This window comes from Megalobrama amblycephala, linkage group LG4 (genome assembly GCF_018812025.1).
Source record: "Megalobrama amblycephala isolate DHTTF-2021 linkage group LG4, ASM1881202v1, whole genome shotgun sequence".
Taxonomy (NCBI): domain Eukaryota; kingdom Metazoa; phylum Chordata; class Actinopteri; order Cypriniformes; family Xenocyprididae; genus Megalobrama; species Megalobrama amblycephala.
The window spans coordinates 10,971,320-10,994,241 of NC_063047.1; the positions used below are offsets into that span (position 1 = coordinate 10,971,320).

General features: G+C 38.0%; 2 protein-coding genes across 2 annotated transcripts; one reads left to right on the forward strand and one right to left on the reverse strand.

The window, feature by feature from the left end:
• Window positions 1–137: 137 nt before the first annotated feature.
• Window positions 138–13,411, forward strand: atp6v1aa (ATPase H+ transporting V1 subunit Aa). Its single transcript, XM_048187453.1, has 15 exons — window positions 138–290; window positions 920–1,018; window positions 1,204–1,332; window positions 1,784–1,998; window positions 2,996–3,133; window positions 3,384–3,535; window positions 4,515–4,677; window positions 4,840–4,948; window positions 5,126–5,248; window positions 7,742–7,856; window positions 9,926–9,989; window positions 10,104–10,307; window positions 11,242–11,336; window positions 11,476–11,647; window positions 12,609–13,411. The coding sequence occupies exons 2-15, from the start codon at window positions 937–939 to the stop codon at window positions 12,699–12,701; spliced, it is 1,854 nt and encodes a 617-aa protein (XP_048043410.1). The 5' UTR covers window positions 138–290; window positions 920–936; the 3' UTR covers window positions 12,702–13,411.
• Window positions 13,412–17,095: 3,684 nt separating this feature from the next.
• si:ch211-137i24.12 (Immunoglobulin superfamily member) lies at window positions 17,096–21,504 on the reverse strand. The gene is made up of 3 exons (XM_048186545.1): window positions 21,356–21,504; window positions 19,852–20,340; window positions 17,096–17,823 (listed from the first exon to the last, which is right to left on the reverse strand). The coding sequence occupies exons 1-3, from the start codon at window positions 21,420–21,422 to the stop codon at window positions 17,699–17,701; spliced, it is 681 nt and encodes a 226-aa protein (XP_048042502.1). The 5' UTR covers window positions 21,423–21,504; the 3' UTR covers window positions 17,096–17,698.
• Between the last annotated feature and the right edge of the window lie 1,418 nt (window positions 21,505–22,922).

The following is a 22,922-nucleotide window of genomic DNA, read 5'->3' on the forward strand; positions in this document are numbered from 1 at the left end:
AAAATGTGAACATATCATGCATGGCTGGTTGCAGTTACGTCCTTGTGTCCTTACTATGAATGAACACAGGAAATGGGGAAGCTGTGGTTCTACAGGCGCCATGTTGGATCATTCGCGCTATCCCTTTCCATGTAAAATCTCCACTAGGGGAGCCATAATGGTGCACTTTCTTTTGCCCTGTGTACTTCCTTAATCCTGGTAGTCAGCTGACCTATGTCGTGACAATTTTTTTCTCCCTCCACTGCTTGGTAGGATATCACAAGGATTGTCGTTCATTTCATGCTAATACAGTAAGACTAATTTTTTCGTTATATATACAGCTGTTTTTATTGCTGTCAGACCAATCGGTTTGGCCGTATCTCATTTTCTGTTCTGGTAAAATCTGCTCATTTGCTGATCAGAGGCTTTACTAGCAACCATCTGTCACCTGACATTCAATGGTTCCTTACGACAGTCTTCTAGATCTCGTAATTCAATAGTTGTGGTCGTGTGAAGGCGTTTATTTATTTATTTGTTTGTTTGTTTAGCTGTGGTGCGTTTAGTACAGCAGTCAAATTCATAACATTTTCATTTGATACTCATCTGTTACAACAGGAATATAGTGTTAATCTAAATAAATACCGGTCGGCCATAGTGTTTCTGGTAGTATAACTATTTTGCTATGTTGACATCAAGGAAGTCTTTACATTTGTCAGTGGTAATTGCAGTATTTATTATACAAATAAGATTGAAACTCACATTTGCTTTAAAGTATATTGCTTTGAACTGGAGCAATGCAGGAGACCTTGTGGTTCTATGGAATTTATGAAAAATGAAGATTGAAACACGTCTTGGCAACGTTGATTTTAGGTTTGGCATGTGTCTGAAAGACATTGATGCATATTGAATGACTCTTACTGTCTTCCACTTCCACTTTTAGGTTTCCCAACACACAGGATGGATTTTTCCAAACTGCCTAAGATCCAAGATGAGGACCGTGAGGGTCAGTTTGGATATGTGCATGGAGTTTCAGGCCCAGGTAAAAATGTTATCAATGTTGTATCATGTCCTCAATGTCCAAATAAATAGTTGTCGCTTTGTCACAAAATGAAAACACAGAACAAAGTTTATCTCACAAGCAGTGTGTTTTGGCTTTGTGTCACAAATAGTTGAAGATCAGTCATGTGATGGACAGGTTACAGTCTGTGTGTCTGTTCACTGCAGTGGTGACGGCCTCTAGCATGGCAGGTGCGGCTATGTATGAACTGGTGCGTGTTGGTCACTGTGAGCTGGTGGGAGAGATTATCCGATTGGAGGGAGATATGGCAACCATCCAGGTGTACGAGGAGACCTGTATCCTTTAACATTCATCAGTGATTTACTTACTTAAAAAAAATTAGTCCTATTTAGATTTTCTAACTCAAGTATGGTTTTATCAAGAATCAAGTTTTAATATCAAGTTTTAATAACTCAAGTATGGTTTTTGCCATGAAAATAGCTGAAGAAGCTGGCATGGTATTGAAAAACAAAACAAACTTTTTCTACATTTGCACCAAAACAAATACTCCCAATCATGGAAAGTATATTTTGTTATCAAAATAAAGTACCAGAACATACTATAGTATGCACAGAACAGAAGTAATACTACGGTTCAGCAATTTAAAGTATATTGCAGTATAATGTAAATATGATGATCATTCAGTACTGTGGTAAATGGCAAATTACCATTCCCTGCCGCGGTATGTTTTTGTGTGTTTGTATGTTCTGTTGGATTTGTCTATATGTTTTCCTGAGCTATCTACAGCTGGAGTTTCTGTCGGAGATCCTGTGCTCCGTACTGGAAAGCCCCTCTCTGTGGAGCTGGGGCCCGGAATCATGGGCTCCATCTTTGATGGTATTCAGCGTCCCCTGAAAGACATCAATGACCTCACGAAGAGCATCTACATCCCCAGAGGGGTTAACATTGGAGCTTTAAACAGGGACCTAAAGTGGGAATTTTCTCCTTTTCAGAACCTGAGGGTAAGGAACTGTGTGTGTCTTTCTCTGTATAAAGGGGCATCATGCTTGAGGGGGCACCAGTGACAGTTCTGCACTTTTTCCTAAGACTGTGAGTCGTGATAGTCTAGTGGTATAGTTTTATAATATGCATGGGAGCTGGGTTCATTTTTATATAATCTGAAAATTAACTCGACCGCCAGTGATCACCCTACATTTTCATGTATGGAAAACAGTGGAATTTACTTTTTGAGACCACTGTTTGTGTTTCATGGGAAAAATCCAACCCCTAACAATTAAAAAAAAAAAATTATTATCATTTCTAACAAAATTTTACTTTTCGTTTCACTGTAATATTTACTGCAATGTCTTCAGACCCATTTATTTTGTTTTTAATTATGAAATGAAGCAAGGGCGTACATTATTAATGCCTTTACTGTTGCTATTCCAGAATATTAAAGGGACGGTTCAGTTCTGTCATCATTTACTCACCCTCATGTCGTTCCAAACAAATAAGACTTTGCTTGAGTAAATGATGATAATATTTTCATTTTTGGGTGATCTACCCCTTTAACAATATTATAAATCTTCTGTAGCTTTTAGAAACAGATTAATTTAAAGACACCACAAGGCTGAACCACATCTTATCTCTGTGCTTGGAAGCACAGCACGTATCATTTTTGGCCATATAGTATTCTCATATCTCATTAAATGCTAAATCTCATTTTTTTTGTGTTGATACATTAATATTTTGTAAAATTTTAACCACCCACATGCAAAAACTCCTTGGTCATACACAAAAAACATAAGCTAAATGGCGTATTTGGTCTACAAAACAGAAAAATTCACCAAAAGGCAACAACTTTATGGCACTATTAATTTTGCACTTTTGCACATATTGTGGTACTTGCAATCAAAATCAAAGTCCTTTTAATCCGTTAATTTGTATATTATTTGTATATTATATTGAAATGATGTACTACAGTTTTACATGAATTGGACTCTCTCACTGGTTTTTCAGGTTGGAAGTCACATTACAGGGGGTGATATCTATGGATTGGTGTATGAGAACTCCCTCATCAAGCACAAGATCATGCTGCCCCCCCGCAGCAGGGGAACAGTCACCTACCTCGCTCCGCAAGGAAATTATGACGTTTCTGTGAGTCACACTTACAATCATCCTCACATGTCCTTAAATACTATCACACATTTATAGACATGCATGTGAGAGTCATTCATGTCAATTCAGACTTATTTGTATAGCATCTTACAAAGGCAAAAGTTAGAAAAACTCCTCAAGATGTGTAGGTAAGATGAGGAAGAAACCTAATCGTAGTAAATTCTGGAACTTCCCTTTTCATTGTGTTTGTGTGTGTGTGTGTGTGTGTGTGTGTGTGTGTGTGTGTCAGGATGTGGTGCTGGAACTGGAGTTTGAAGGAGTAAAGGAGAAGTTCACTATGGTGCAGGTATGGCCTGTGCGACAGGTGAGGCCTGTTACTGAGAAGCTCCCTGCCAACCACCCCCTGCTGACTGGACAAAGAGTACTGGATGCCCTTTTTCCGTGAGTCTCAAACTCACACTCATTATCTATAAGTTTGTAGTGTACTCGACTCTTATTTGAACATTTCTGCTAGGGCTGCACAATTAATCTTATTTTAATGGTTATCACAATTTTAGCTTGTCTAAATGAATATTGGTCCTCTGGATATTTTTCCTGAAAACATTGTTTTTTGTTTTTTTTCCAATTGTCATTTCCGTTATCTTCCATTGGTAACAAGCCTCCACAAGCCTTCATGTTTGTGGAGTTTAAATCCTCCAATCAGAGCGTTTCTCTTAAAGGGGTAGTTCACTCAAAAATGAAATTTCTGTCTTTACTCACACACATAGGCTGCAACGTAATTGCACCTCTTGTGGTCCAGAAAAGTAAAGACATCATTAAAATAGTCAACATGACTACACTTGTTCAGCCTTGATGTTATGAAGCCAATACAGAGTCGGTGTTCTGACGTAAACACAGAAGCGCTGCGCTGCGTTCACTGTGTCAGCTGCGTAGGAGACTAACATTGAAGAGAAGAGATTAATGAAATAAAGTTGTTATTTTTGTTTTGGGGCACAAAAAGTATTCTCGTCGCTTCATAATAGGGCTGGGCGATATATCGCATGCGATTGTCACGCGCATTTCGTCAGTAAAGCCGGTTCCCTGATTACCGCTAAATCGCCATCACCTGCTTTCAAATGGAGCGGCATTTAATAGACAGAGCCGTAGATCACTGACATGCCACGCAATATCGTGTTCATTATCGCAGATGAATCGCCTTCGATAATGTACGCGATATTGCTTAGCTTGTCAGTGAACTACGGCTCTGTCTATTAAATGCCGCTGTGAAGCAGGTTTTATAAAAATAATAAAAATAATATCTTACGGACCCCAAACTTTTGAACGGTAGTGCACAGTAATGTACAAAGTAATTTCTCGAATGACACAATCAGATTATCAGTTTAACCATTACGGTGCAGTCCTAATTTCTGCCTTTTTGCAGTTGTGTCCAAGGAGGAACCACAGCCATTCCAGGAGCCTTTGGCTGCGGTAAGACCGTCATCTCTCAGTCTCTCTCCAAATACTCCAACAGTGATGTCATCATTTACGTTGGTTGCGGAGAGCGTGGAAACGAGATGTCTGAAGTATTAAGAGACTTTCCAGAGGTTGGTATGGCATGGGTATAATGACAGCATACTTGGTCACTTTGCTTAATTCTATGTTTATGAATGTGATGTGAAATTCATACCTGGAAAAGGTTCATGTGACCCTGTTGTGTGGTTTAGATGAATCTGGTTTAGATGATTGACAGTAATTTTGTTCAATAGCTGACCATGGAGGTGGATGGGAAGGTGGAGAGCATTATGAAGAGAACAGCATTGGTGGCCAACACCTCAAACATGCCTGTGGCTGCCAGAGAAGCCTCCATCTACACTGGTAAACACAAGAGCCATCTGTACAAAGTAAAGTGTGCTGTAATGCCAGTGAAGCAGGTTTTATAAAAACCGACTATTAATAATAAAATTAGATGGAACAAAACCTGTAAGAGAAAGTATAGTTAGTTTGTGTGTGGATGAATTTATATTCATAGATGGTATGCTTGTGTGTCAACAGGTATTACATTGTCTGAGTACTTCAGAGACATGGGCTATAATGTCAGTATGATGGCTGACTCCACCTCTCGATGGGCTGAGGCTCTTAGGGAGATCTCCGGACGGTTGGCTGAGATGCCTGCTGGTATGTATGGCTCAACAATCCCTGTTTTGTGTCCATTGCAAATTTCTGTGTATGTTATATATATATATATATATATATATATATATATAACAAAAATTGTTTTCAAGAATGCATTAAATTGATGTGAAAAGTGACAGAACATACATTTAGAATGTAACAACAATTTCTATTTTAAATAAATGCTATTTAAAAAAAAAAAAAAAAAAACCTTTCTATTAATTATATGGTTTCCACTAAAATATTAAGCAGGACAGCTGTTTTCAGTGTTAATAAATGAAGTGTTTCTTGAGTCCCCTATTACCATATTAGAATGACACTGAAGACTGAAGTAATGGCTGCTGTAAATTCAGCTTTGCCAGCTTTACATTTTAAAATATATTATTAAAAAAAAAACACTTCTTGTAAATTGTAATAGTATTTCACAGTATTACTGTTTTGGTAACACTTTATTATAGGGTCCAATTCTCACTATTAACTAGTTGCTTATTAGCAAGCATATTACCAGGATTTTGGCTGTTTATTAGTACTTATAAAGCACATATTAATGCCTTAAAGGGATACTCCACCGTTTTTTCATATTAAACTATGTTATTCCCTTAACTAAGACGAGTTGATACATACCTCTCTCGTCTCAGTGCGTGCACTAAATCGCTCTGTCTTGCGGCGAAACTTTGTTAGCACTTAGCTTAGCCCAGTTCATTCAATAGGGGCCAAGCAGAGAAGCTACCAAACACCTCCACGTTTTCCCTATTTAAATACAGTTACTCGAGTAGTGTAACTCGACCTAGGACTGTGACACAAAACAAAACGTTGCGCTTTTCTAAGCGTGTGAAATGGATAACTATATTGTATGGTGGAATACCATAGCAAGTGCTCGGGAGCACTTTGACTTGGCGCAGTAATATCTTCACTCGTGAAAAGTCCTCTCACCGGCCCCCGCTCCCTCTCCTCCTCCCTCTCATTTCCGTCAATAGAACCAACGTGACTTTTACCACCTGTGCTATTAGCAAACTGCAAGATATCATTTGCAATGGCGGACTTTGTAGATGATTATGACTTGTTTGTAGCGGACCCAGAGCCATATCTGTTTGAACCAGAGTACACGGAGGAGGAATTAGCTCTTATGGACCGTGAGAGGGAAAAAAGATACGAACCAGAACAGACCGGAGCCGGCGAAAGAACACGGGCAAACAGCAATTGGTGGTGCAAGTGTGACTGTTGCGAACAGCAACGGTGTTTTTGGATTCTTGTTCAAAGCAGCTAACCAAGCTCTCCGCTGTATGTGGTGAGTTGGAATTCTGTGAAACATGACGGCACTATATACCTTCTCCTTGTTATCACAACCCTTTACGATGCACGTTATAACCATGATTGTCCACAAACTATCTTCCTACAACCTGATACTTCGTCAACTCTGCTCAAAGTATTACTACTGGTGCAAGTCACATTGGTTCTATTGACGGAAATGAGAGGGAGCGGGGGCCGGTGAGAGGACTTTTCACGAGTGAAGATATTACTGCGCCAAGTCAAAGCACTTGCTATGGTATTCCGCCATACAATATAGTTATCCATTTTACACGCTTAGAAAAGCGCAACGTTTTGTTTTGTGTCACCGTCCTAGGTCGAGTTACACTACTCGAGTAACTGTATTTAAATAGGGAAAACGTGGAGGTGTTTGGTAGCTTCTCTGCTTGGCCCCTATTGAATGAACTGGGCTAAGCTAAGTGCTAACAAAGTTTCGCCGCAAGACAGAGCGATTTAGTGCACGCACTGAGACGAGAGAGGTATGTATCAACTCGTCTTAGTTAAGGGAATAACATAGTTTAATATGAAAAAACGGTGGCGTATCCCTTTAAGCCGGGTGCACACTGTGCGATTTAGGCTACGATTTGGTCGTCTGAGGCCAATTTTGAGAATCCTAAAAGATTCCTGTAATCCTAGGCTAAAATCTGTAGCCTTTGATCGCTAGTTTGACATGTTCACAGACAGCCGATTAATGACCGTTGCGATCAGATTTTTACTCCGACGAAATTGTGTCAGTGTCAGAAGATTTGGCGCACAGTCCTGCAGTGTGACTTATCCTACGACAAACGTCAATTTGTCTTAGTTTTTCAAGACAAGCCGTGATCAATATTAACGCTAGATGTCTTTGTTAGCCACCATTTCAGTCCCGTGTGTAATGCAGCACACAGTCACCGAACGTGTGTGGGTTGATGATGTAAAACTCCAGACAAGTTTTCATGTGCACGTCAAAAAAATAAATAAAAAAATAATGTCTGCATGTACTGCATACTTTAAAATGATGCTTTGTATTGGCAGAAAAAATGTGTGTAAAACATATCTAAAACATTGGAGGCATTCCTCCAAATGCTGGTTGTTTGTACCACATTCACAACATGGTTTTTGGCCAAATTGTGCAGCCTTGTCCAGACCAAACTTTGATAGCATATAATTTTTCTTGGTTAATCAAACCTTCCTGTTTTCCTCCCACAGATAGTGGGTATCCTGCATACCTTGGAGCCCGTCTCGCATCATTCTATGAGAGAGCAGGTCGAGTGAAGTGCCTGGGTAACCCAGAGAGAGAGGGCAGTGTCAGCATTGTGGGAGCGTAAGTACATTCAAATAACAGATATTATAGTAAATGGGCAAATTCCAAACGGCATTTTTGTGCCCTTGAAGGGCACTTCGAGAAGGGGATGCCATTTGTAGGGGTGTTCCAAAAGAAAGTGAACAACTGAATCCCTTCACGAAGGGACCTTCCAAAAGGCTATTAGCGAAGGGTACATGCGATGGTCACTTCAAGGAAGTAATTTTATCATTTATAGTCATGTGACCCAGCGAATACTCGTGATTCATTTTAAAGCTAGATGGTGGGAGAGTTAGAGTTAACTTACAAACAGAGCAATTAAAGTTGTTTTGTTTCAGACATTTTTGTCATGTTATGTTTAAATAAGTTTCATAGGTAAGAAATGTGTTTCTTTGCAGTGTCCAAAGATGAGATGGCAAGTTTTAAAGTTGAGAACAGAGAAATGCACTCAAACACATATATAACACATATTTAACACAGGGTCTTGGCAATATTCTTATTGCCTACGCCATCTTTATGTAGAGCAACAATTCTTTTTTTCAGATCCTCAGAGAGTTCTTTGCCATGAGGTGCCATGTTGAACTTCCAGTGTCCAGTATGAGAGAGTGAGAGCGATAACACCAAATTTAACACACCTGCTCCCCATTCACACCTGAGACCTTGTAATACTAACGAGTCACATGACACTGGGGAGAGAAAATGGCTAATTGGGCCCAATTTGGACATTTTCACTTATGGGTGTACTCACTTTTGTGGCCAGCAGTTTAGACATTAAAGGATTAGTTCACCCAAAAATGAAAATTCTGTCATTTATTACTCCCCCTCATGCCGTTCCACACCCGTAAGACCTTCGTTAAACTTCAGAACACAAATTAAGATATTTTATTTTAAAATCCGATGGGTCCGTGAGGCCTCCATAGGGAGCAATGACACTTCCTCTCTCAAGATCCAAAAAAGGTACTAAAAACAAATTTAAATCAGTTCATGTGAGTACAGTGGTTCAATATTAATATTATAAAGTGACGAGAATATTTTTGGTGCACCAAAAAAAAACAAAATAACGACTTATTTAGTGATGGCCGATTTCAAAACACTGCTTCAGGAAGATTCGGAGCACAGATGAATCGGTGTATCTAATCATGATTCAGATCGCGTCTCAAACTGCCAACGGCTGAAATCACGTGACTTTGCTCCGAACAGCAGATTCGATACTCTGAAGCAGTGTTTTGAAATCGGCCATCACTAAATAAGTCATTGTTTTGTTTTTTTGGCGCACCAAAAATATTCTCGTCACTTTATAATAATAATATTGAACCACTGTACTCACATGAACTGATTTAAATATGTTTTTAGTACCTTTATGGATCTTGAGGGAGGAAGTTTCATTGCTCCCTATGGAGGCCTCACGGAGCCATCGGATTTCAACTAAAATATCTTAATTTGTGTTCTGAAGTTTAACGAAGGTCTTACAGGTGTGGAACGGCATGAGGGTGAGTAATAAATGACAGAATTTTCATTTTTGGGTGAACTAACCCTTTAATGGCTGTGTGTTGAGTTATTTTGAGGGGACAGCAAATTTACACTGTTATACAAGCTGTACACTCACTACTTTACATTGTAGCAAAGTGTCATTTCTTCAGTGTTGTCACATGGAAAGATATAATAAAATATTTACAAAAATGTGAGGGGTGTACTCACTTCTGTGAGATACTGTGTGTGTGTATATAAAAAATATAAAAATGTATCTTTATTTGCAACAGTTATGTTAACATATGCTAAACAAATTTCTGTTGTAAGAACAGCTAATCAGCTGATGGACACGTACTGCATTGTCATGGGAACATCCCAGGTGAAGATAATGAACAAATTACGTTGTCTTTTCATTACTCCCTTCGCTCCCTCCAAATTCCCCACTTCAAGGTCTCTGCCCTTCAAAGGGAGTACCTTCTGTTTGGAATTTTCCCTATATTTGATGACAAGTTTCTACTGACTTTGATGTTTATAAAAATATAACATGTATTTATAACTGTAGATGTTTCTGTTCTTTCCACTCATTTTGTGATCCTTTTGAAATGAATGTTTCCCTACAGTGTGTCTCCCCCTGGTGGTGACTTCTCAGATCCTGTGACTTCTGCCACTCTTGGTATTGTGCAGGTGGGTGAATATATATATATATATATATATATTCATTTAACTCTTTTAAATAAAGCAGTAGTAGAATATTTCATAATTCTCTTTTTTCCCCCTTATTTGAACCGTTTTTCTCAGGTATTCTGGGGTCTAGATAAGAAACTTGCCCAGAGGAAACACTTCCCCTCTGTTAACTGGCTTATCAGTTACAGTAAATATACACGAGCGCTGGATGAGTACTATGACAAACACTTCGCAGAGTTTGTGCCACTGCGTACCAAAGCCAAAGAGATTCTGCAGGAGGAGGAGGACCTGGCTGAGATTGTGCAACTTGTTGGCAAGGTTTGTTTATGTCTTATACATTGTTTGTCAAACAGTGTTACTAAAGCATACCGTTGTTTAGGAGTGTGCAGCGGAGACAATATCTGTATGTGTAATAATCACAAAATTATTTGTACCTGTGTCTGTATTCGGATAAATCCGGAAGTGGGCAGGGCTTTATTATAATTATAAAATGTATTTAAAAAATAGTCTAATTTAAACAATAATAATAAAATGTTAAATAAAAGGACCTTTTTTCATTTCCAGAGGAACTAAGTGTACAGGGTTATGTCAGGACATCCACAACCTCAAATAAGAGGAGTTGTTGGACTCTATATAAAATAGCTGATTAGAGAACATGGAAGTTGAAAGTTGCTGAAACAACTTTTACTATGCAAATCTGAACAAATGATAAAGAATACATAAATGCTTGCAGTCTCCGGTAGAGAGTGAGATAGAGAAAAAATATAACATTGTACAAGCGTTAAAACATTTATTTAAACATATCAAGTAGTAGAAAATGTGTATGATGCCGTATCTTAGTTGATATCACTCTTGTCAAAGCCCTGATTTCTGAGATTTGCATGGCAACGCAGCAGTTTGATTTGTGATTGCACTCTGCTCATTTCAGTCATAAAGTTTCCACTCATTCACTTTACACACTCATTATTGCGTAGGGATTTTAGAGGTTTATGTATAACATAGTGCTGTGCTATCCCCTGGCTCACCTATTATCCAGCAAACACCGGGAGTGACTGTCTGTTGAATATTTTTTCATATTATTTGGTAGAATTTGTTATTCGTTTTGAAGCCAGTATCCGTGCCTTTCAGAATAAGGTATTCGGCTTTGAGCATATTTCTAGTGTTGTTTTATTTTGCATTTTAACATGTTATACAATGTTTTTGTACTGATTCTGAATGTGTTCCTGGGTTTATTTTGTTTCCTTACCCATAGGCATCTCTGGCTGAGACAGATAAAATCACTCTGGAGGTGGCCAAACTCATTAAAGATGACTTCCTGCAGCAGAACGGCTACACTCCCTATGACAGGTAAAGTCATTATCTGTACAATAAAGAATGTGACATTCCCACAGCCACTGTTTTTTTGATGTCTCATTGTTCTAGTAGCATGTTTGTCATTATGTGTTAATTATTTCCTACATTATTTCCCTGTCTCTCTCTCATCTAGGTTCTGTCCCTTCTATAAGACAGTGGGGATCCTGTCCAATATGATAGCTTTTTATGACTTGGCCCGGCATGCTGTCGAAACCACAGCACAGAGCGATAACAAAATCACCTGGGCGCAGATCCGTGAACACATGGGAGAAATTCTTTATCGGATCAGCTCCATGAAGTTTAAGGTACTGTTACTCAAGTATTGATGTTGGGATTTGTAGATGTAAAGATCATAGACCATAGCATTCTCTTTGAGAATGTAGTAAATGATCAATTTCAATTTGCTCAGTTTAATTCAGAGCTATTGTTAATTGAGACTAAAACCATTTAAATATTTCAGTAATTGAAAAATTGCATTGAGACATAACTGAAATAAGTACAAACTAAATCTGAATTAAAGTTAAATAGAAATATAAAATGCATGCAAAAACTTGAATTGACCAAATCAACAAATTTAAATGTAAGCTCTCTCTCTCTCTCTCTCTCTCTCTCTCTCTCTCTCTCTCTCTCTATATATATATATATCTATATCTATATATATATATATATATATATATATATATATATATATATATATATATATATATATATATATATATATATAATAAATACTATAATAAATACTATAATAGTATATAAACCAGCATTATTTTAGTATTATTAAATAAGGGTGTATGGTTGATTCTGTGTCCCATCCTGATCCTGTTTTGGACAAAAATGCCATAAATTTTGTGAAAAATAAAATGTAGATTTTTATTTTTTTACACGTGTATAAAAATATAGTATTAAAAATGGAGGTATGGAACCTCTTAGACCCAACAATATGCAACCTAATTAACATTAAAATATTGAATATTTAAATATTTTGTGTTCTCCCAGATAAAACAAATATTGCGTGGTACAGTGTCAATTTTCACTACATCTAAACCTGCATTTAATCTAGCTTAGGTCATATTCACTTTTTACCCTATACATGGACATGATTTTATATAGTGATTGAAAAATGTATTATAATTTATATTATTAAAATAGTCCATACATATGCATTATAATATTTATAAATTATATAATTGTAAAAATATATATATAAGCTTAAATTTACATTGACCAATTTCATATAATGGCATATGTGTGTGTGTTTTGCAGGATCCAGTCAAAGAGGGTGAAGCAAAGATCAAAGCCGAGTACGCTCAACTGCTGGAAGACATGCAGAATTCATTCCGCACTCTCGAGGACTAAAAGCAACCTTTGACCTCACATGTCTCCCACCTCTCTCCTCCCCTGTGCTGTGCATTGCATTTCCCAGTGCTCCCTTGTGCATGTGTACCTCTCGTCTTGATATACACTAAAGCTGTTCAGCTGATCTCAACGAATGAAAGTCAGAGCCAGTAGCCATCGCTGATCTGAATATGGTCTTTAAAAAGCATAAAAGGAGAGTGTTCTCACTCTATAGCTACAACTCTTACTTGGTGTTTGAACTGAAGATTGTATTTTAGCATCTCATGCAAATGCCTCTGTGATCTCTCTGTGCTGAGACCCACCACTTGAAGCACAAAAACAAAATTCATCTTCTCTTTTTCTCACCACCTATCCCTTGAGTCCTTGTTGCATGTGTTTGGAGCACGGGGAGCACAGTGTTTATTCCCATCTCCCTTTTTCTCTGTGACCAATAGAAATGTGTTATACAATAATGGGAACAATGGAAGTCAGAAAGGGATCACTGAGGCTTCCCTTATTTATTTGAATCTTGTTTTGTCTCACGAATGTGATTTCTGCTCTGTGTTTGTTCCTTTGACTGTTTATCATATTCATGTGAGTGAGTTTGTGTGAGTGTCTGTGAGTTGGAGTGTGCATGGGTGTGTGGGTAGATTATTGTGGCTTCTGTAGTGGTACATTTGTGTGTGCTGTTGTGTGTTCAGTTCCAGAGAATTAAACAATTGGAAACTGTTTAAATGACTCTGTTTTATAGTAACATAAATAGATGATTTTCATCTGGTTTCCCTCTCACTGATTGTTTATACATAACTGTTTAAAAGTTCGGGGGTGGTAAGATTATTGTTTTCTCTTTTAATAATCTGAATTTTCAGCAGCCATTACCCAGTCTTCAGTGTCACATGATTCTTCAGAAGTCATTCTTATATGCTGATTTGGTGCTCAAGTGACATAATTAAAACGGACTGTTTTTGTGGAAACCATGACACTCTTTTCAGGACCCCCTGATGAATAAAAAGTTCAAAAGAATCACATTTATTTGAAATAGAAATCTTTTGTAACAATGTAAAAGTCTTTACTGTAACTTTTGATCAATTTAATCCTTAGAGACAGGCTTGTGTTGATCTGGACCTTTGGAAATATTTCAGCCTGTGGTTACTTGTGTAGTTGCATGAGACAGGGAATTCACCAGAGACACTGTGAATAATAAAACTGTTTATTTGTGTCAGAGGATAGATGATAATTTTCACAGTAAACAAACCAAAGTTCATGGGACAAAATTAAGCCACAAACCAGTTCACAGGCAGCTATTTCTGAGGTGAATGTCCTGGTGGGTCTTACAAAAGGCATGTATGTGAAAATGAAGAACTTTGCAATTAAGTTCTTTAATTAAAATGGCATATTGAAGCACAGAACAAGTATTGAGATCAGGCCTCTCTTGAGAGAAAGTATTTGGTGTTGAGTGCTGATTCAAGATCAGTTTCTGATTGATATAGTGATACTCTGGTATGAGCTATGCAAAGCACCTACATCAGTCTACTAACTTACATCTATTATATGTTACGATCATTTGAAAAGACTGCTTTCAATACTGAAAACATACAACACAGCAGATTGGATTGAATAATAATAATAATAATAATAATAATAATAAAACTACAACCACATGAAGCAAAACTGTTTTTCATCTTAGAACAAATCATGCGGATATCCAGGTATTTTGAAATGCTTCATGAACTTAAAATATGCATGCATGCTCACATGGGCGTCGGAACCATTGTATGTGGGTGGGACAAGACCCACCCACTTTTTAAGACCAATGATATCAGACCCACTCACTTTTACCGTCTCTAATTCAGTCTAATCCCCCCAGGTGATGCTACTCCACAAACCACCAACTGAGCATAAAAAATACCAAAAATAAAAATATTTTTTAAAACATCGCGAAGTAAAACGCTGCGTTTACAAAGAAATGTCTCTTTACGACCACAACAAACGGGACACTTTTCAGACGCGCATTCCACCTTCGCCTCAGCGCCAGCCGCAAGTCAAACGAGCGCGGAAAAGGTAGCTTCAGCTGAACAACAGTGAACTGTGGTCAGATGAGATGTTGTCAGGCTATATCAGTAAAGCTCCAATCAGCCGTTAGGCTATAGCCTACTGTGCTCGAAGCGTGAACTCAAGAATTGCTCGCGCAAATGCGCCGGCGCGCGCTGCATATTACTTTATTATAGATTAACTAAAGCGCTAAAGAAACTACGGGCATGCGCCATCATTATTCTGAGGTAAATTAAGTCATGAAATTACCAAACATGAGATTAAATCTGCCTCAAAACTGCATGCATGTATGTATTTGTTGACATGGTTTTAAAGCTATTGTTTGGATAACAATAGCTTTAAAACCATGTCAACAAATACATACATGCATGCAGTTTTGAGGCAGATTTAATCTCATGTTTGGTAATTTCATGACTTTGTTGGCCTTAAAACGTATTAAAATGCATATATGTACACCAAGGACCAATTTTCTCGGGGAAGCATGCCCCCGAACCCCCCCTAGCATAATACATTTTGTGACCTCGGTAAATATAAAACCCTGCGTACGGCCCTGCTTCTTTTCTATCTAACGAAATTAAAGGTAATTGTGTATTTCTCCGGTTGTGCGCACTTTGGGACTAAACTTTGTATGCACTAATGTGTGAAAATAAATGGGAGCAAAAACGCGATTGAATGTAAAGGTTTGTGTCTCGTTGTTCTATAAAAAAAAATAAAAAATCAATAACTACCGATTGATTGGAATTTTATCTATCTATCTATCTATCTATCTATCTATCTATCTATCTATCTATCAATATATATATATATATATATATATATATATATATATATATATATATATATATATAACTTGACACGGCGTCTTAAAAACGCGGCGCTCATGTGTGAGGCGCTGCAAAAGACGCGAGACGCGAGCGTAACGGTCATGCACGTCCGTCAAGCGCGTGTTTACATAGAAAAACAATGGGAAAGTAGCACATTGGAATAGAAAAACGCGTTCTGTGTGAACGGCCCCTAGAAAAAATTTGGAGGGAGGACCCACCCACATTTTTTTTGCTTCTGACACCCATGCATGCTCATCATTGCAAGCTCAACAGTTCATAACTCAGCTGCTCGTGCTCTTCTGTATTAGATCTGGGGCATATTCTTCGTACATCGCTAACTCACTTAGCTGGATTTGACTGATGGCGATTTGGCATGATCTTGGATTGTTCGGTTCTTCGACCCTCATCCTGGACTTGCTGTCATAGCAACAGGTCCGTAAGCTTAAACCTGCTCGGGAGCAGGCTTATTTCATGTAAACAGGATTAGGGGCCGTTCACACAGAACGCGTCTTTGCGTCTAAAAACGCGAGACACAGCGCTCAGGAGTGGTTTTAAAAAAAGCGCAGCGTAGAACGCGAGCGTCTCGAGACGCGCTTTTGAGACGTGAGGCAATAACGACAATAACGGAAATAATAGAAATAGGCAAACAGCAGAATTGACAGATAGAAGTTTTGACATAGAAAAAAAAAGAAAATAAGATAATAATGACCGCCTACTCTGCCATGTTGCAGTCATATAAAACAGTTGTCATGCCAACTTGCTACTGTAGGCTAAACCAAACAGAAGCTCGCAAAGCTTGCCCCGCCTCCGAGTTCTTCTGATTGGTCCACTGTTTTGGAACTGACATTGATGAGCTGCGCTGCGTGTAAAAGTTGAAATTCTTTTAACTTGACACGGCGTCTTAAAAACGCGGCGCTCATGTGTGAGGCGCTGCAAAAGACGCGAGACGCGAGCGTAACGGTCATGCACGTCCGTCAAGCGCGTGTTTACATAGAAAAACAATGGGAAAGTAGCGCATTGGAATAGAAAAACGCGTTCTGTGTGAACGGCCCCTAGATTGCATCTTTTTAAGCGGAGGTGATGCTTAAAGTCTGTCCCAGCCACTGCTACTTTGCCACAAGAGTACCCTAATGTAAACCAGGGACAATAATAATGATTTAAAAATAAATTTGCAAATAATACTATAATGCCGTGTAGTGTCATAACATAGACACCGACAGTTTTACTCTTTGAGAGATTCATTCGTGAGGGAATAATTACGTAATAATTTTTATTGGAGTCTTACACACATGATGTACAGATGTCTATGCCGTAACGTTACATGCATTTGTGCATTTGAACCGCGGCAGATATTATGGGAGTGGCTTGATGAAGCGCAGGAGATGCAGATAACTTGATCTTGACCCTTAAGAAACTTTAATTAATGCTGTCAAATATGCTTCAAAGGTAAATTAGTTGCTAATTACAACATTGAAATAAAAAATTGCCTGTACAAATACTAGAAATTGTGAAATAATTGGGTAATCATGTAAAAAAAAAAAAAAAATAGTGCACATTTCATTTATCTATTATAACATTTATGTCGTTCTTCTGTCATTTATTCGCTTGGCTGTTTCCTTATAAATGTCTAGAAATTCGTCAAGTTTTTAGTCAGGTGTCTTTTCTCATTCTATGATGTCATTACGTTGCCTTCTTGACTCCAGCCAATCGTGGTTTCGTGTATCGATACATCTGCCCTTTTCATGGAACACGAGAACACGCAGTAATCTTAGACAATTTAATCCAGATATTTTAATCCAATCTGCAGATTCGTTTGAAGAACCAAATTAGCCAGAGTTCAGTTATCACGATTAGAAGATCTGGCATCTGTCAAATCATCTCAGTATTAAGCGAGGTACGAAGAATATGCCCCTGATGTGTATGTTTTGGGGTCAGTGGAACTGTTTGTGTATGTAATCGTATATTATCATTCAGGATATGGGGTGAGCTCAACGTCTCACCGTTCACTGATGTAAATTCTCGTGCACTGAGGTCAGTTCTTGGCAGTGTAAGCGTACGTGTGCTTGTCTTCTTTTACCTTTGGCCTTTACCGTAACCTCTCCGCACTTTTAACACCCATACTCCAAAGCTATCGCTCCCACGTTATTTCTTCAGGCAGCTCAGTTTGTCCTTGAACTGAGTCAGTATCACAGCAACCAGCCCCGCTGCCACGCCAACAACTGCCGCAACGATGCCAATTATAGTGCCCACAGACTCTTCAGTCACACCTGAGCAGGGATTTGATGAAAAAAAAAAAGGTATAATCTCACTGTAATCTCTTATTGTCTTAGATGAATGTAATTGGCTCCCTAAAAATAGTACTTCATATGTTCACATTTATTCAAAGATTACCATTGCAGTTATCTAACGTTCACATATAAACCATTTGCAATTTATTTTTTATTTTTTTCACATTAATATTTATTGGTTATTGGCAATAACAGATTATTGGTACTGGTCATAATTTTAAAGGGTTAGTTCACCCAAAAAAATTAAAATTCTGTCATTAATTACTCACCCTTATATCGTTCCACACCCGTAAGACCTTCGTTTATCTTCAGAACACAAATTAAGATATTTTTGATGAAATCCAAGAGGTATATGACTCATCCATAGACAACAATATAATCAACACTTTCAAGGTCCAGAAAGGTAGTAAATACATCATTAAAATAGTCGACGTGACTGCAGTAGTTCAACCTTAATTTTATGAAGTGTCGAGAATACTTTTTGTGCGCAAAAACAAAACAAAAATTAAAGCTGCAAGCAGCGATGAAAGAGCCCTCGCACCCGGGCTCACCGCCACCCGTTGGCATCAGGAAAACAGTGAACAGTGGGTGACATGCATGTAAGCGAGTGAATACAGGAGAATTATGCCAAAGTCATTTCAAAGTGCCACACTTCCTGCTGCCAACAGGTGGCGCTATGACTGTAATTGAATATTGCCATGTAGCTGTCTTTAGGTCAGGACTTATCAAACATGCATTATCAGACATTGTATGCCTGAGTTACTACAATGTCCTGTTTTGTGGCATTAATCGCATACATTAGCACTCAGCCAAGTGTTTCTAACGTGTTTCTAGCATGTTTGGTACTTCGTGGCATATTGAAATGTGTTTCTGGGAGTGAATTAAAATGTAAAGCATACCATTTCCTGTTGCCAGCAGGTCGCGCTATGACTAACTGAATATTGGCATATAGTTGTCTTTATGCCAGGACTCTTAACACACATGTGAAGTTTGGGGCAGATCAGACATTGCATGCCCGAGTTATAACAACTGTCCATTTCATGGCGAAACATTGAACTTTGTCAGGCCGCCACAGACACGCCCTTCAGCGAAAACTCAAAATCTTCGCAATTTAACGTTACAAAGGCCTTTAGATTAGACTGACCAAATATGATGTTGATCTGGTTAAAGCTGTAGGAGGAGTTCGTTAAAGTACAACATCTGGAAATGGCAAAAACTACACAAATTTTGCAAAGAAAATAAAAAATATCTGACTTCCTGTTGGTTTTCAGATTTCACTCCAAGAGATTTTTTTGTAGGTATTGTGCTGTTAGATGTGTGTACCGAATTTCATACCTGTACGTGAAATTAAGGTTGATCCACTGCAGTCATGTCGATGGTTTTAACAATGTCTTTAGTACCTTTCTGGACCTTGAAAGCGTTGATTATATTGCTGTCCATGGATGAGTCATTTCATAAAAAATATCTGTCGGATTTCATAAAAAATATCTTAATTTGTGTTCTGAAGATGAATGAAGGTCTTATGAGTCTGGAAGGACATGAGGGTGAGTAATTAATGACAGAAATTTCATTTTTGGGTGAACTGACCCTTTAATACCGTTACATCCCTAGTTCAAGCTCTTTACTATATGTTCTTCCTTAAAGATACTGCTGTAGTTTTTAATAATATTTTGATATTTTTTGTTCTCATTGTAATTTTTAAAGTTTTAGAATTTTTTTTTAAAATGTCTATAGTTTTTATTAATTTTTATTTCTGTTTTAGTTATTTTAGTACATCAAGTTAAACTAATTGAAAATGCTGGCAACATTTTTTTCAGTTAGGGTTTATTTTATTCAACTGACTATAGCAACCGTGCCTTGAATTGCACTAAGAAGATCATTAAAGCCTTCCTTGAGTTTTTTTTATTATTATCTTTTAATGAGGCCATTAAAAGATAAGAAAAATTAATATATTAAATGAATATTGGTTTGTACACAATTATCTTTGCAACACTAAATCTCTCTCACCCAACTCTTTGCGGATGCTGAGTTTGGTCCCACCTCCATGAAGAATACTTGAGTTTGTTGATATGAAGGTACACAAATACAGGCCTTGATCTCTCACTGAAATGTTCCTTAGTGTCATCGATAGATCTCCCATAGGCAGATCACCAGACAAAAACACACGACCAGCAAACACATCCTCCACTGTATCATTTCCTTGTAGAACATTCCTCCTTGCCTCCAAACTGTGCACATACCAGCTCACCTTCTTCACAGCCAGTATTTCACCCACATCACTTTTTAAAAAACAGGGAAACACCACATCCTCCCCTTCCACAGCTTTTGCCTTTGGAGGCTGTTGTAAATATGACACCACCTGTGGGCCAGGAGGATCGTCAGCAGGCAGAGCAGGTAAATCATCTGTTGTGGACGTGTTCAGGATGGGCAGGGGAGTTTGAGTGGGATTGGTGATAATGGTCGCATTTACAAGTAGATAAAGAGAAAGAAACCCACCTGTCAATAAAACATTATTATTATTTGCAAGTGCAATGATTATTCATTAGAATAGGCCTCATGAAAATGCACTTATTCTAATGTGTATATCATTGTATGTATATTGTATGTATGTATATTAGTATGGACAAAGCTCAATAACATCACATGACAAATATTTTTGTTTATTTGGCATGTTTAAAGCAGAATAGTAACCAATCAAGTACGTTTTAAGCAATCAAGGAAAATTCACACATATACACACTGATGCTATAAATATAGAGGCTTGCATGGCAGTGTTATGGTCACACTGAGTCCCTTTACTAAAATTAGAGACTCAAAAGTCACAAGGATTAAAATATCAAAATTCCTATGTGGAGAGTAAATCCTTCAACCTTTACTTTATTCAGTCAGCAGTAGTCTCGTAGTCAGTTCAGAATTAATTCCTCAGATTTTCTGAATAAAGTCTCAATTACCACTTGACATGAGTTGTGTCACATAATTCAGTGAATTCAAAAATGTTAAAATGATATGACCAAAATATTGTAAACATAACATTAATGCTAAAGCTAATGCAGCACTAACCCTCTTTGCCTCAGTTCAGTATAACATCTCTCTCTCATACTTCATGAGTTCTCATTAATATCTCAGAAAGTGCTGCTTCCATTAACATGTGGAATTAAAAGTACATTTACAGTGAAACAGATGGTAAATGTTGATTTAATGGCCACATAACATTTTCAAAGGTTCTAGTTCAGACGCAGACTGAGAAATGAGTTAAAATGAGTGCATAATGCTTTTAATAGGTGAAGATACAGTCTGTTTAGTGTAAAAGATTTATCACAATAAACAACTATGTTAATCCAGGCTGACATGAGCAAGTCAGTCATGAGTCAGTAATGGATATGATTACTTGTGGAGGCAGGGAAAATATAAAGTCTACTTTTTTGGAGTTTCCTTGTTAATGTGTGAAGGTAAGTTAGTAGAACACAGAGAAATAAGAAAGCTATAAATGCTAAGGGCAAGATAGTCTTACCTGTGAGGGCAGAGTGGAAAAGGTGACTAAGTAAAGTTCTAGAAGTTAAGAGACTGAAGAAAGCCATTTCTGTCTCAGAGAAGTGTCACTCTCTGACACTGAGCTGACAGAGTTACACTTTATCTCCCCCTCCTACACCACCTCACACACTTTGGTCCCTTTCCACCCACATACTTAGTGTTACCTTACCTTGTCTGTCTCTCTGTCTGTCTGTCTATCTATCTATCTATCTATCTATCTATCTATCTATCTATCTATCTATCTATCTATCTATCTATCTACCTGTCTTCCTGTCTGTGTCTATTTATCTTTCTATATTCTGTCGTTGTACACAGAAATGTGACAAACTGTTAAATATTTCACTGTGTTATGTGTCATAAAATTGAGTAGCTTCTGTCAGTGGGTTTTTATATAGTCCTCTAGTCTAGATTCTGGCTTAAAACTCCCATAAGAGCAATGTGAGCCCTCCAGAGTCTACAAAGTATCTACAGATTCTATTACTGGGAGATCAGGCATGGTGACAAATGGAGGTGGTCTGTTGTGTTGAGATGTGCAGTATATGTGGCTATAAGCCTGAAACTTAACTCTGCCTCACTCTACTGCGAAAGAAATGAGGAGATTAGAGAGTAGAATATTTGAAATGAAAGATACATGCACGTACAGTGTTCAGCGTAAATGAGTACACCCCCTTTGAAAAGTAACATTTTAAACAATATCTCAATGAACACAAAAGCAATTTCCAAAATGTTGACAAGACTAAGTTTAATATAACATCTGTTTAACTTATAACATGAAAGTAAGGTAAATAATTTAACTTAGATTACACATTTTTCAGTTTTACTCAAATTAGGGTGATGCAAAGATGAGTACACCCCAAAACAAAAACTACTACATCTAGTAGTTTGTATGGCCTCCATGATTTTTAATGACAGCACCAAGTCTTCTAGGCATGGAATGAACAAGTTTGCAACATTTTGCAACATCTATCTTTTTCTATTCTTCAAGAATGACCTCTTTTAGAGAGGATGGAGAGTGATGCTTAACTTGTCTCTTCAGAATTCCCCATAGCTGTTCGATTGGGTTCAGATCAGGAGCCACTGAATCACTTTCACCCTGTTCTTCTTCAGAAATCCAACAGTGGCCAGATGTGTGTTTAGGAGCATTGTCATGTTGGAAAAGTGCACAACGACCAAGGACACGGAGTGATGGAGGCAACTTCTCTTTCAGTATAGAGCAGTACATTTGTGAATTCATCAATGAAATGCAGCTCCCCGACACCAGCAGCACTCATGCAGCCACACATAAGGACACTGCCACCACCATGTTCACTGTAGGCACCATGCATTTGTCTTTGTATTCCTCACCTTTGTGATGCCATACAGTTTTGAAGTCATCAGTTCCAAAAACATTTATCTTGGTCTCATCACTCCAGAGTATAGAGTCCCAGTAGTCTTCATCTTTGTCAGTATGGTTCCTAGCAAACTCTAGGCGGGCTTTTTTGTGCCTGGGCTTTAGAAGAGGCTTTTTTCATGGAAGGCACCCATGCATGCCATTCCTCTGCAGCATA